The 14,321-nt window shown below is 39.6% G+C and overlaps 1 protein-coding gene across 3 annotated transcripts in view; it reads right to left on the bottom strand.

Moving 5' to 3' along the window:
* Positions 1-1,644: 1,644 nt before the first annotated feature.
* Positions 1,645-14,321, bottom strand: part of SLC12A4 (solute carrier family 12 member 4) — a gene marked incomplete at its 5' end in the record, with an annotated part of 50,441 nt that continues 37,764 nt past the window's right edge. For all 3 annotated transcript variants that reach the window (XM_082319661.1, XM_082319663.1, XM_082319662.1), the window contains 13 exons: positions 1,645-2,812; positions 3,938-4,071; positions 6,708-6,892; positions 7,714-7,821; positions 7,920-8,051; positions 8,232-8,401; positions 9,123-9,318; positions 10,405-10,573; positions 11,569-11,673; positions 12,426-12,545; positions 12,901-12,999; positions 13,498-13,616; positions 14,059-14,233. In XM_082319661.1, the coding sequence (XP_082175787.1) occupies positions 2,721-2,812; positions 3,938-4,071; positions 6,708-6,892; positions 7,714-7,821; positions 7,920-8,051; positions 8,232-8,401; positions 9,123-9,318; positions 10,405-10,573; positions 11,569-11,673; positions 12,426-12,545; positions 12,901-12,999; positions 13,498-13,616; positions 14,059-14,233 (1,804 nt within the window). In that variant the 3' untranslated portion in view covers positions 1,645-2,720. The remainder of the gene's footprint in view (positions 2,813-3,937; positions 4,072-6,707; positions 6,893-7,713; positions 7,822-7,919; positions 8,052-8,231; positions 8,402-9,122; positions 9,319-10,404; positions 10,574-11,568; positions 11,674-12,425; positions 12,546-12,900; positions 13,000-13,497; positions 13,617-14,058; positions 14,234-14,321) is intronic.

The following is a 14,321-nucleotide window of genomic DNA, read 5'->3' as shown; positions in this document are numbered from 1 at the left end:
AGTATAATTCTCTACACTGCTGTACAAAGAGCTTAACTGAACTTTGTCTTGTTGTGTTTTAATTGCAATGGTCTCATCACCTTACCAAAAAAAGGTTTTAGAGTAGGCCCAGCAATGGAAGATGACCATTCAGTTACCCTCACAGAAGCTCACTCAACTAGAAATTACCTTCTTCATTGGTATTTTTCTTACGCGACCTTTTCCATGCCAGTTTTCACTGACATGTGCCCCTCGACTCTGCACTTTAATGTAAGCCAAGTCTCGGAGGAACTTATTTTGAACCTTCTATATCTAGAGCTATTTTACATAACTGGAGCCTATGAAATCCTTGGGGTCCACACAATGCTGAATTAGGATTTTTTTTAATCCACATTGCATAGAATCACCTCTGAAAACCTCACCTAATGTATCTGTAAGGATAGTCCCTTGGTTGGTTTGATGTTGAAAACATAATAAAGCCACAAACAGGTTACTTGGGTCAGGTAATGGATGGCACTGAAAGCCTTTTGTGAGGTGGAGTTACATCATCCAAATGCATAAAATTTCATAAGGAGTAAGTGTATGTATTTCTCAGCATGTTTATATTAGAAGTTTATGTTTGGTAAAAGAAAGTTAATATCTCAGTTAGACCTACAAAAGTCTGAGAAATAAAAAAGTTTTCATAAACTTTTTTTATTGCTCCTGTAAAAGAATGCTTGCAAATAGGTGTTAACCAGCATTATCGCTGTACACTTGCATACTACTACTCAGTTGTCCGAAGACATAAAAATGATCCCTCTACAAATAGCACACTATTTACAAATAAGCAAGCTTTATTCTTTCCATTGGTTTTAAAATGTGGGTGAAGTGAATTTTGATTTTTCAAAACCAAAAAAGCAAAGACTGTTGTTAAAAAAATAAAAAATACGCAGTAGAGTGTGCACCCGACTTGTTTCCTGGCTGTTGTCTTGCAGGGATCTTGCACACACTAATACCATCCTGCTCCCATCGAGTATGTCCTATTTCAGAGAGAGTAAAAACTTAGGCTTTAACTATAGAACTCTTATAAAAAGCCTTTTTTTATTATCTTATTCAAGATAAAAGCCTGGATAGTTTCTCAGATTTCTATCTCACAGACAAATTGGTCATGCTGTTACCAGTGAACCAACCAGGAGTACTATCCCAGCAGGGCTGACAGGACTAGTATACCAACTAGCAAGAGCACACGGGTCAGAGAATCACGTCAGTCCACACCTTTCTTCCCATGCTACTCACCCATCCCACAGAGGTTAGCTCACGCTTGTCCCTTGCATGGGATTACTGCTTTCCCAGTCAGCCAGAAATCTTGAGGGGGTGCCGGCTTGCATGTGTTTCATAGTCTACAGGTACAGAGTTCTGCCTGGCTGTTGCATAGGGTAGTAACTCCAGACCCAGAAGCCTTTACTCACTGAGGCATGCCACCAGGCTGCTTTAAAGACTAAGCTGGCACCTCCACAGTGCAGGACTTGTGCCATTTGGGGGAGCACCAACACCTTTCCACCACCTTCCCCTCACACAGCGGATCCACCGGTGCTGATGCGCTGAAGTCAGATCACAGCAGTTCTGCGCAGGGAAGGACAGATGGGGTTTTCCTAGGTAATTCACCATAGCACACAGAACAGAGAATAGGTTCAAAGTGTATGCAACATTTTATTGAAAAAATACGAATGTTCTGTACATAAAGTACAACTCAAGGGGCTTGATAAAAGCTCCAGAGACTTATTGGTTAATATAGGTTGTCTTTTCTTCTTTTTTCCTCTAAGGGCATAAAGCATACAATGAAGGAGCAGGTCCCCTGTACTCGTGCAAGTGCAATCCCATCGCTGTGCGTGCAGCGTAGCACCTGGCTCTACAGACGGGACTCCAACATGCTCAATGTACTTTGATGAATGGTCTGCAAGAAATTTAAAGCATGGAAGAACTGCACAGGACTGGTCCTTCAATCCACTGACGATTCAGAATTTATTGTGAGATCTCTGTTATCCTAAACAGTCTGCATCTGCGTATCCAATATTTCTGACAAATAAATACAAAAATAAATAGGGATCTGGCCTCACAGAACCTCAAGTCTCAGAAGCAACACAATTTGTAGCAAGCTACATACATAATTTCAACTATATCAACATAATTTATTTAAATCTCTATCAATAAATGTATTAAAAGTATAAATTCTTATCCAATACTGAGTTTAGTTCTGGAAATAAACCCAGAAAAACAAAGCTTTTTCAGTCCTCTCTTACAATTTAGTGTGCTCTTAGAAAATGCTTTAGAGCTGAACTTCAGCAGAAACTAGCTGCTATATAATGTAATTCTATTCCCCAAACCTAATATAAAAAGCTTTTAAAATCTTTTTACAGTAACTGGCTTTCATGTCCTAACTTTACATACAGTTACTAAAAATACTGCACATAGCAGTGCTGACTAAAAATAGGTTTAGTGTTAGAACTAGATGCACAAATGCTGGAGTACCAAAGCAGAAACTGAATAACGTGGCAGCTTCACAATTAACTTATGTTGCTAATTGGATGGTGTAACGATACAGCAATCCCAAAAGATATGTATGTTGCAAATGGAAAGACAATGAACAGGACTGGATGAGGAGAAAGTTAGGCAAAAAACCTTTTTTTCTTCTCCATTTAAAACTGGAATGTCCATTATCACCAAGAAGGTAAATATAGACCAGCGTTAGAAGCTTGTACTAATCAGGAGTAAATTGTGATGACTTCTCGGCCGCCGCCTCGAACAAGTAATACTCTCTCCAGACCCTCAGTCAAGACTTCAAGAAACTCCATGTCTGTTTCAATGAAGTTAAGGACAAAAGAAGTATCAAAACCAAAATACACAGCGGTTAGCCTCTGTATTGGGTTTCTGTGGCAAGGCTGTGGTAGCGGGGAGGCTGCAGGGGCAGCCTCTGTGAGATGAGACCAGGGGCTGTCCCCATGTTGGACAGAGCCAGTTTCAGCCGGCTCCAAAACGAACGCGCCGCTGCGGTGATGCTGGTGGCACCAGGTTACACGGTCACACTCCCTCCCAGCCACTCTCCATGACTATTGAGTGCTTTTCAATCACAGTGGCTCAGCCTCTCCAGGGAAGGGTGAAGGAATAAGCATCCTCACCCAAAACCTCAAGTTTAAAATCTCTCCTGAGCTGCAGTAGCTGTGGTTGAAACCCCCTTATGCTACGAGGAATGTTTTTATCCTTTCTTTGGCCAGCACACTGTTGTGAAACAGATGTTACTGCTATCTAGATTTAGGAGAAAACAATCGTTTGGTCTGTGATTTGTGACTCGTGACATAGATTTTTTTGGCCCAGGCCAGTGAAAGGCTTGCTAATTTAATGGTACAAACCAAGGCTGAAGAGCAGCTGTGGACGGAGAACTGCGGTGCCAACAGGCTCACCAGATCACAACTCTCAGCTCTGGCCTTGCTCAGAGGCACGGTGCAGGTATCCCTCTAAGTGCCTACCTACCGTGGGTTTGAATTTTAACCTTACCGGAGCATTGCACTTGGAGCTAAGCTCCCAAATTCTGATGTGTGAGCTATGCCTGAGATACACACTCTCCTTCAGGGCTTCTCGTCACTCGAGTTCAGACATCGCCCTGCCCAGAGCGCTGCCTGCTGTGAATGCTGCCTTAAACATCTGCTACATCCACTATTGATAATTAAATTAAATGAATAAAAAAATTAAATCAAGTAAGAATTTAGACAAGACTGATTTCAAACCTACAAGGCTTCCAGAGCAACCAGTGGCAGCTTAAGACTTCAGGTAATCACTACATAACAGCCACGAGCCAGTACCTGCTGCTCAGTGGACACTTCGTCACATATTACAGCTTGGCAGCATTTGTGGCAAAATTAATTCAAGAGCGCAGATTAAATGAAGATCTTCTACGTGGACCAGGCCTTGCCTGAAAGGATACAGTTTTCATCACCATCAGTATTCTTTGGAGGACCAGGCATGTTGAGGAGAACAAGTCTGGCATCATGGGATCTATTTACAATAACTTCATTGAGCTTCACTGCTGTGTGCATTCTTCGGACATTAGACTGGTTCCTGTAGAAGAAGCACATTCAGACTTACTGTTACAAACGTGCCTCTGAAAACTGAACTATTAAAAAGGCCCTTAAAAGCATACCTGAAATCTCCTAAATACCCTGTTAAATGGCAACACAGAGTAAAATTTTTCAAACTTAATGATGAAGATACAACAGAGATTTCACAGAGTTCTTCAGGTACTGCTAGTCCATCAGTTTTAAGATCCCTGGAGTTAAGTATCCAGTTTACGAAGTTATATTGCTCTTCAAGAAGCACGTTTTATAAAGATGATTTACAGTCTTGCATAAGAAATTTAAACGCATTTGGACAAGGACAAATTGGTCTTTGACCGTGGACGCTTGTGACTGCAGAGCCTTCCCTTCTGGCAGCCTCTCCAGATCCCCTCACTCCCATGGCAGCACAGAGCATGAACCTCTCTGGACTCAGTACCGGAAAACTCCTTCCCATCAGTGCACTTGTCTTTTTGTGTTGAACAGCAGTTGACATCTCCAGAGAAAGCCTGGTTTCCTACAGATTCGTAGGCTGGAACACAGCCTACAACGGCTGGATGTGTGCCTGCTTATGGGGCTTTTCTGGTGTATAATAAGGATTTTAACCTTTCCTTCGGTTGGAAACTAATCAACCTCTCTGCCTGGCTATTTGAAAGAAAAACTTATGACCCAAGTATCTTTAAAAATCTCAATCATGCTTTCAAATTTGAGTAGCCACTTGGTTCAAAAGTTATGGGAGAGAAGGGAATAGATGCAGCATGATCTCATAAGCCTCTGCTCCTTAAGATTCCAGGCTAAGAGAGGTAACAGGATTAATTATTCGGAATATATCATCACAAAATAACATCAATTCATGCAGTAAGAGAACTGTAAAGTATCCTTTGGGGAGTTTGAGCCAGGGAATATTTCCTTCCTACAGGAAATTAATGATTATTTTGGTAACATAAAAGGAAAAACAATACAGGAATAGACTTCTCAAAGGCAGAATATATTTGCAGCTTTGAGGATTTTCCACTTGTTCTTTTCTTCATTTTTATATATTAAAAACAAGTATTAGTAGAAACAAATCAAATATCAATCTGTAGTTTTGTTAATTCAGCTTTACATGTTATGAGTGAAAGTCTTTAGTAACCTTGCTGCTCTTCCAAATATTTTGGTTTGCAAAGAAATATTTTATACATACATAAAAGAGAAGATGCAATGGTAAGAATCATGTTTATTATACTAACACCACAATTTACCCACTTTGAATTACCTCTCTGTTATTTCATGTTCTTATGTAATTTAGAGCAAGGACATCCTCGGTCCTCACCACGTCAGCTTCAGAAAGCCAGGGCCAACACAGAGGCTGTGTTCCTGTACGTCTACAGGAAGCGAGGCAGAATCCAGCGCCAGAAACAATATACTGTTGTTAACTACGCATAGTTTTGGAAAAGCAATGGAAAACTAAAGGTTTGGTATTCTCTGAAGTGACATTTAAAATTGGCATCTCCCCAGTGATTTGAAGGTGTAGGCTGTAAGAAAGGGTTTGTTTAGTGTCCAGAAACTGCCAGAAATAACATTATAGCAGTGTTGTGGAACAAGAGCTTCTCTAAACAAGGGATGTTTCCCACTTCTTGTGTCATACTCTCCTTAAGAAAATAGGTTCAGACTTGTAATTGTTTTCTATCCTGACTTAGTTCTTGTTAGGACAACTCTTGTAGTTTATTACATGCTATTTAGAATGATACTTAGTGTAAGTGGCTAATCCTGCTCCCTTTAAAAACTTTGCTAAGACTGCTCAACTATAACTCCTTTTCTTCCATAATTACATATAGTTTTCCTGCTTTTAGTTGAGAAGATGAAGTCTTCCCTCTCAACCATCTTAAGGTACTTCTAAGTTAAATAACAAACTTACAAGTTTTCCCACTCTCTGAAAGCATGGAAGAGGAAAAAGTACAGGTAGTTAACACCAAATTCAGCAGAATGTCTACAGTACATGAACTACGTATGATTCATCCTAAACCAGATTTGAATTCTCACCGATTTATTAGGAAGAAGAATCTGGAACTTGCCAAGTATGCAAAGCTGACTGAGTGAGCTCTTCGTGTAAGACGTAGTACATCAAAGAGGTCACAGGAGATTCACACGTTTTTATACAAAGCCACAAATAGAGCTTTACTTGTAGCTATTCAAGGGGCACACGCATGGTAATACTAACGGTGCTGTTACGTGTCAGTGCTCCTTCAACAGCACGTCTGTCTTAAGAGGGTTTTATCACACACATATTCTATTCACAGTCATTCATCACCATCTCCACAGCTGCTTCCTTGCTGCGTGAAACATCCCCACTACTCATTAGATTAGTGAAATTATCAGTCTAGTTTTTAATTATGTGTTCTGTTGAGGTATTTGGGAGACAGGAGGAAAGTTATAATAGGATTTAACAGCTCCAACTTAGAATTTGACTATACCTAGTAAAATATTGAGAGATGTGTGCCACATTTAATTGGTTAGAGATTTCTCAGGAGGCTAACTGCTGTCTTTTCAGTAGTCAGGTCTCAATGTTTATTGCACAAGTCTAAACCAAGGATTAGGAGACAAAAGATAAAAGCATGGCACATCCAGAGTTTCAGGAGGTGCAAGCTGTTTGACAAGACTCACGGCTTAATGCTGATGAGATCTCTAAAGCTTCCCACAGCAGTGCCTCGGTTCCGCTTCTCAGCATCACATTTCTCTTTTGTCCAGGTCATCTGGATGTTCTCAGGAACTGGGTCGCCCTCATCTTCTTCATCTGAGTAGAGGCTCTCCAGACGTGCTATTGAATGTCTGTCCTTTACCAGCTGAGCCTAGAGAGCACATGAATGACACAGTGAACTCAGAGACTTTATTTTACGTTCTCTGGTTTTGTTGAAGCAATGAAAGACTTTTTGTTCCATTGTATCCTTTATTTTGTACAGTCAATTTAGCATTTAGGACAGCTCTGATACCAAGCATCTGCCCTAGCCAATAATCCTACATACCAAACTGACTTTAAACGGTTTTGATGGGTGTAAGCTGTGCAGAATTTGGTCTAACAGAGGCCTGTATCTATACAAGAAAAAAAGACAGGCTATCCCACATCATGACATGGTCTGAAACAATGGACAAGTCTGACTCAGAAGTGACAACAAAAAAAAGTTGGACAAACACATGCAGAAAAATTAGATCATTTGCACCCTTCATAGCTATGTGTCCTAACAGTCCAAACGGGAATGAAATCTTCAGTAGGAAAACAGGATATGCTATGAATTGGGACAAACCCCAGACATCCCATATAAAGCAAAAAAGAAGGTCAAGAAAGGGATGAGACTTACATCGTCAAGTCATCACCAAGCATTTACATCACAAAGGGGAACACACAAATGTATACAGTGTATGCTACAGTGTATACGCTGCCATCATTTTCCCCCAAAACAAATAATTTCTAGCATGGTTTTGCAAGTACAGCCAGGCTATTCAATGACTACATGCAATTTTGGGAAACAAAAAAGCTACACTAGAGGTATTTCCTTGCATCTTTAGAACACAGGAGTTAAATTTGAGCAGCGGCTATATAAAACACTACCAGGAAGGCACTTTGTGTCATCCACCTCAGCAGCCCATAGCAAATCAACCACAAATTACATACCTCCCTTTCCCTCTCTGTTTTTGTCAGCCTCATTTGCCTCAGCATCTGAGATCTCTGCTCCATCATAAGAGTTCTCTCATAAGTATATGCTGAGATATCGCTATTGTGCTGCAGAAATAAGAAAAAAAATACTGTGCTTGTAATCAAGTTATAACCACATACCACCATTTGCACCATAAAGTGGAAAACAGGCTCAAATCCCTTACCATTTCTACCACTTCTACCTCTGCCTCTATTCGGAGTTGATAGAGGAAAGTAGCCAAGTCCTTCTTCATCTGGATGCTGTTATCATCCATCTGAGCTACAGTAAAAATTCTCATTTTGCATTTTCTCCAAACCTGGTGAGGGAACGCAAACTCTCAGTATTTGAACCAATAACATTTTGCCCTACAAACCAGAAACTTGTCAATATATCCACTCCTGTTTATCAATACAGGCTCCACTACTGGACCTTGTTTCTTTAAAGTAATGCACACAGAAGTAGTTGGCTGACAAACATTCTTTGGCTAGCTCCTTACTTTGTGCTGTTTGAGAAGAAAAGGAAGCAACATCAACATGCCTCCATCATGCACAATCCACCACACGTCAATGTTGCCTTCATTGTAACGCTCATGGTTGCTGGGGTAGAAAGACACATTTTTGGGAACCAGCAGTGCGAGATGAGCTGCAGTTGTGCAGCGAACAGTACCTGCCCAAAAGGGGAAGAACAGACAGTTACTTCCAATTCTGCCAGAGTGAGCTATGGTTTAAAGAAAAAAAAAGTTACTCACTGAGCAAATGTCAGCAAACCATAAAAGTCATCACTTACGTAAAGAAAAGTAGGTACAGCAAGGCTTGTATAGACAGGTTGGACCAAAGGACAAAGCTAGGATAAAGCAGACTTACAGGAACACAAGCCCTATTTCATGTTTGAAACAAAAGCAGCAATCTTCAAAGCAAAGTATGAGGAGAAAGCATCTGCTCTGTTCTAATTTGACTGCGTTAAGTAACTGGACCACAGGGGAAGGAGAGGGATATAGGCAAGGAGAGTGTTAGCTCCAGTAGTGGAGAGAGATGGGTAGGTTAGGACCAGTGAAAGGACAAAGATTATGTAGGAAACAAATCATGGTTTGCCATAAAAACAGTACCTCTCAAGTCCATGATTTTTTAAGCATTCATTAGACAGACGAATTTTAGCTGCTAGATTAATCTTTGAAGACCTTTCACAGGTCTTTTACCTACAAGAAGTCGTAGTTCAAAATAGAGCAGTTTTGTGAGAAATTATCTACTTCACAATCAATACTAGAAAAAACAGACTAAAAACGAAAACGAATTTCACAAGGATTCTGTTAAAGTCCCCTGTGTGTATCATATGCGTAATAAACATCTCTGTTCACAACGTTTGATCACACAGAACCTTTAAAGCTCACCTATAAATGTCTTCCATGACCTTGGATCTTCACTTTGTCTCCAGCCATACGGCCATCCCAAAACCACGGTATTATGCTTCATGCCACCTAGTCCACAGGACTGGATCAAGTGAGCAATTCCTTCTCGAACTTTATTGGCTACAACTACTTGACAAAATCCTTTCACCTTCTCAATGTCCATCATATTCTTAATAGTCTGCAAGACAGACAAGGAAAAACCTCACAACCAAAAGGAACTAAGTATTTCTCTATCGTGTGATTACAATGTAAATTCCTGGTTCATACGTCCACACGTAAAACACATTTCAAAGCAAAGTTCTGCTCATCTGCTTTCCTTAATTAAACAGAAGAGAAAATACCAACTAATTGTGAATAATACTTGTTTAAAACACACATAGTTCCCTTCCAAACACAATTATTTCTAACAGATTAAGGGGTTTTCTGTTTGCACTATAATCTCTTATTCAGAGTAGCAGTTAGCAATATCTGTATTACTATGTCACTTTCCATTTTCTAATCCTGAAACACTCACCTTTTTAAACCCAAAGTGAATTAACTTCATTCAGATTTCCAGTTTCAGATTTCTATGTAACACGCTGTGTTATTACATTCAATTTACAAATATAAGCACCAAACCCCCACACCTATCAAAACCACCATACCCTTTATTTGTTTAAAAACTAAACAAACTTGGTCAACACATAGGCCTATGAATTACTTTTCCCTTTATAACAGTTTTCCTGTACAAAAAGCCTCTGGGGAAGAAAACAGCAATGTGCAGTTACTATACAAACAGGTCTATGGTGTCATGTTTATACAGTGAGGAAGATGAAATGATTTATTAACAAATTTTCAGGACCATCCTTCAATGCTTTTTGTAATCAATTTATCACCACACTGAAAGAGACAGAGCACATTCGCTAAGTTTGTAATAAGTGACAGTTATTGAAATGTGTGTTCAGAAAAATAAATAGTCCTCTTCCCTCCATTAATCAGCATACATAAACTTCCATAGTAATAACTTCTTATAAATGAAGACAGTTTCACGCAGGAAGGCTGTTTACACAAGTCGCAAGCATTGATCTTATTATATTCCCAAAGCCAGAACTGGCAGCTGAATCATGTTTGCAAGCCCTTTACTGAACAGCTGTAGTATTACTCAACTAGTCCTGTATTTCATGGAAGCCTTACTGATGCGCTTTTTTCCATGTATGATTATGAAACTTTTAAGTTATCTACCCCTCACCCCTTTTTACTTTAGGAATTTGTTTAAGACACTAACCTGTTCAGCAGCCTGGGCTTCTCCATAAGTTTCCAAGAAATTCCCTTGGATCACTGATCCTATGATAGTCAAACCTTTGCCAGCTTTCAGCTGAGATGCAAACGTTAACAATCTAGGGTATTTTACATGCAAATCTTCATCAAGTTTCAGAAGCACCAGCAACTGAGGCCTGGAGAAAATAAAAAAGGGAATGTATTTTTTACTAAGGCTTTATCAAAAACAATTCTAAAAAACTGCCCTGTCATCACTTTAATTGTGCTTGAATATTTACTCTGAAACAGTACATTCTTTCTGTATCTCACACATTAGAAAGGTTTTAATTAATGTTTTATTTCTCTTGATTCAAAGCAGCTTTGAAGCATTGAGGGAATTCTGCTGCTGCATTGCTTTGACAGTCATAAAACCCATTCATGTACTTACCTTAAGAGGCTTGCATTAGTGTCTTTTTTACGCAGTTGATTTTCAAGGCTCTTTTAAGCACTATTAGAGCACACACTGTGTTCATACTGCAAGGCTGTCCTTCCAGATCTCTCTGGATACTTGTGCCAAACAGTTGGGAAACATGAATATTTTCATCTAAACACAGATCCCACCTACTTTCTGTCCCTTAAGGCATTGCTACACATCAATTAAATTATTTTCTCTCTTAAGCTATGGTTGAGCAAGTATAAAAAGATTTATGTAGATTCCTAGTCCTCTTCTTCAGAGCCTAAAGTTGTGCAATGCGTAACTGAGAGGAGGGTTCTTGCCCACTTAATCTGTCTTCAACACATAAAGCCAGAGGGAGAAATGTTGGCCACTGTTCCAGTTTTTAATCCTAGAATGATAGCATTCACTTCTTTGTGCCCCCAGTGCAAATTACCACTGGCCTCTGGACCTCTGTACTCTGAGACCTCCACAGTTTCCCCAAGTTCTACTTCTGAATTCACCAATTCAGAGGTTGATTAACGATCCAAAGGACACGAAAGCTGGGCCCATACAGGGCCCACACAGCAGGGCTTGGGCAGTGACAGGGCAGCTTGCCTCAGACTCAACACTTTCTTTTTTTTAATATTCTGGGCATTTAAATTCATTCACACCGACCAAAACCATCTTGTTTGGAGTTCAGTTTAATTCCTTAAGTGATAATCATGACAGTGCATCTTATTAGTCTAAAATTAGTACCTCCAGTTCTTTGTGTGTGGAGGGCCCTCCTCCAGTCTGAGTAAGGCATATCTTGCTGCGCTGAGTGAAAGACCTCGGATACCATCACCCCATTCCTTCTCTGCACTGTGAAGAACACACAATTTAGCCAACATATGGTTTAATTGCACACTTACAGTCATGCTATAGAGAAATCATTACCTTATAATGAGTTTAATAACGTGATACATAGCATGCATCGCATGTACATTTATCATTTGTACATGTATGTTTGTGATACCACTTATCACGCGAGAGAAATGCAAATGTTTCAGTCAAATGTATACTACAACACTGTGGTAGCACAACACATTCTGCGTTTAATTTGTAATCAACACTCCGCTACAGAGAATGTGTCCCAAGCATAAACAGGCACTTCAATACCTGATTTGTTAAAATTAAGTTATACAGCCATACTACAGCCTGACTCCATCGGATATAACAATCTCGGGCAACCTAACCTGCAGATTCAGCTTTTCAAGGACTGCTCTAGACAGACCTTTGCACCAGGTAAATTGGAATAATGCGGCTGCCTTCAGGTGTTCAGGGCCTGAAGTAATTGTGTGCGACAGACAGCAGAAAGGTAGATCCCAGCCAGGGTTTCTGCTTCCTGTGACTCTTAAGTTTCACCAAACACCTTTAGAGGCTTAACAACAAAGCACTTCAGGGGCTTTTGTTTAGCACTGACACAGTAAAACAATGAAAAAAATGAACTAATAAGGGAAGCCCTCTAAGTCTATCTCTGGACAGATCCTTCTCCGAATGTGAAGGCTAGCGATAATTCATAAAAAAATAGACCCAATCTCCTTCCTACCCTTTTCTATCTAGTTAATACTTACCCTTGGTATTCAATGTACTTGTAAATCATGCCTGCAATAAGCATAGCTACCAAAGCATAATACCAAGATGAGATGAACATCAGTGCCAGGCAAATACTCATGCCTAAAAATGAGAGGGCCCTGAAACAAAAAGCAAAGATATTAGTGAGTAGTGGGGTAGACAAGATCAAGAACAAGTCAATTATTCTCTTGCTCTTTTTTCTTTAAATTGTCTGTTCTGAACTGGCAGTGAAAGTAAAGCTTCCAGTGAATCTCCTCAGTCCCCAACAGTTTTAGTAACCTGTTGTTGGAATGAAACTCTCATGCCATTAAATATCTGGGTCTGGTCCACTATGAATATTACATCAACATACTCTTGTCTAGAACTGATATCTAGGGAAACAAAAGATGCCCAAAACCCTCATGGAGGGAGTTCTTCTAAAACCCACACTGTAGTTTACAGACCGGGCGTTTAGCGTGCTGGCCTTTTGCTTACCAGTGATAGTATTTAAATCGGGGCCGCCAGTTTGGAGTTCTAAGAAGTGTTTGTACCGCACATGCTAGATTAACAAAGAGGTAACACATCAGGAAAAACCTGCAGGAGCAAAAAAAGTACAAAACCTTTTAGCACACACATTTATAGATTCTGGCACGTATTATAATCATGTGAATGATTTACAGTCAAAATACGTGTCACGTGTGACTATCCCTCTGATTTTTACTAGCCTGAACCATCAGTATAAAGTAGTTACAACAGTTTAACTGGATCTTGTTAGATCTATCCACAACATCATCGCTATCTTTGTTCTGTGACAAAAATAACATTTTCCCAAAGAAAACAACAATCCAGCTATACTAAAAACATATTTATTCACAGAATACTCCAGAGGAGAAACAAATAGATTTACATGTAGAGCCCGAAGTCAGAGAATTCATAGAAATAATAAAAGTGGAACTCGTGCTCCAGTTATTTGCTTTACTGGTTTAATACATGGTTCTGAAAGACAATCAAATTAGCAAAACTTAAGAGTATCGCTCTCCCTCCGCCCCTGCTTTTTTCTTTTCCTTAAATAGCAACCACCCTGTTTCTTACATTGAGAGAATTGGGGCCACCATGTCAAGTGAAGCAATAAGGATTCCCAGCTCAGCAATTAATGCTGTTAACAGAAGAGCCCATGTCGGTTCACCATTCGCTTTTCCATGACCAAAAATCTGAAGAAACAGAAACATTAAGCAAATCTTCCAAGTATTTCATAAGGTTATAATGAAGAAAAAAAAAAAATTTACATTTTAAAAAACAATAGTAATTTTCCTACATACTTTTTTCTCTAGAGCAAGGAGTCAAGTTATTCTAATAGCTTTCTGTGCTTCACTGAATTAGATGTTAGACTTCTTTATAAAATTACCATATATGTCTATTCAAACTCCTTTAAGATTATTCCTAGTTTTTAACAAAAGTAAACAAAGCATTAAAATAAAAAAATATTGACCTTCACTTCAATGCTGAACAAATTAGGGAAAACAAACCTGATTTCCAAGAGCATAAAGTCAAATAGCTGGCTAGTTACTATGTACAGAATGCCTTTTGTTTTGTGGTTTTTTTTTTGTTGTTGTTTTGTTTTGTTTTGTTTTGTTTTTTAAAAGATGTACAAACCCAGAGGAAAGGAATGATGTTGTCCTTTGCTATCGCCTGCAACAGCCGGGGGGCTCCGGTAAGGCTCTGTAAACCTGCTCCGCAGGTAGAGAAGAAGGATCCTATCACAATGACCCATGGTGAGGGCCATGAAAGGGTGCCCACCACTAAGTTCTTGTTCACTGCATCGCCATACCTGCGGAGAGGAACAGCCAGACATTCAAAGGAGTATTTTGACCCTCACGTTTGGTTTTTTGGGTCAGTTTTAAGATGTCATTTAAATA

The sequence above is a fragment of the Platalea leucorodia genome (genome assembly GCF_965183815.1).
Source record: "Platalea leucorodia genome assembly, chromosome: 8".
NCBI classification, from domain to species: Eukaryota; Metazoa; Chordata; class Aves; order Pelecaniformes; family Threskiornithidae; genus Platalea; species Platalea leucorodia.
Note: the sequence above shows the minus strand (reverse complement) of the source record. Positions and strands in the feature narration are given on the sequence as shown.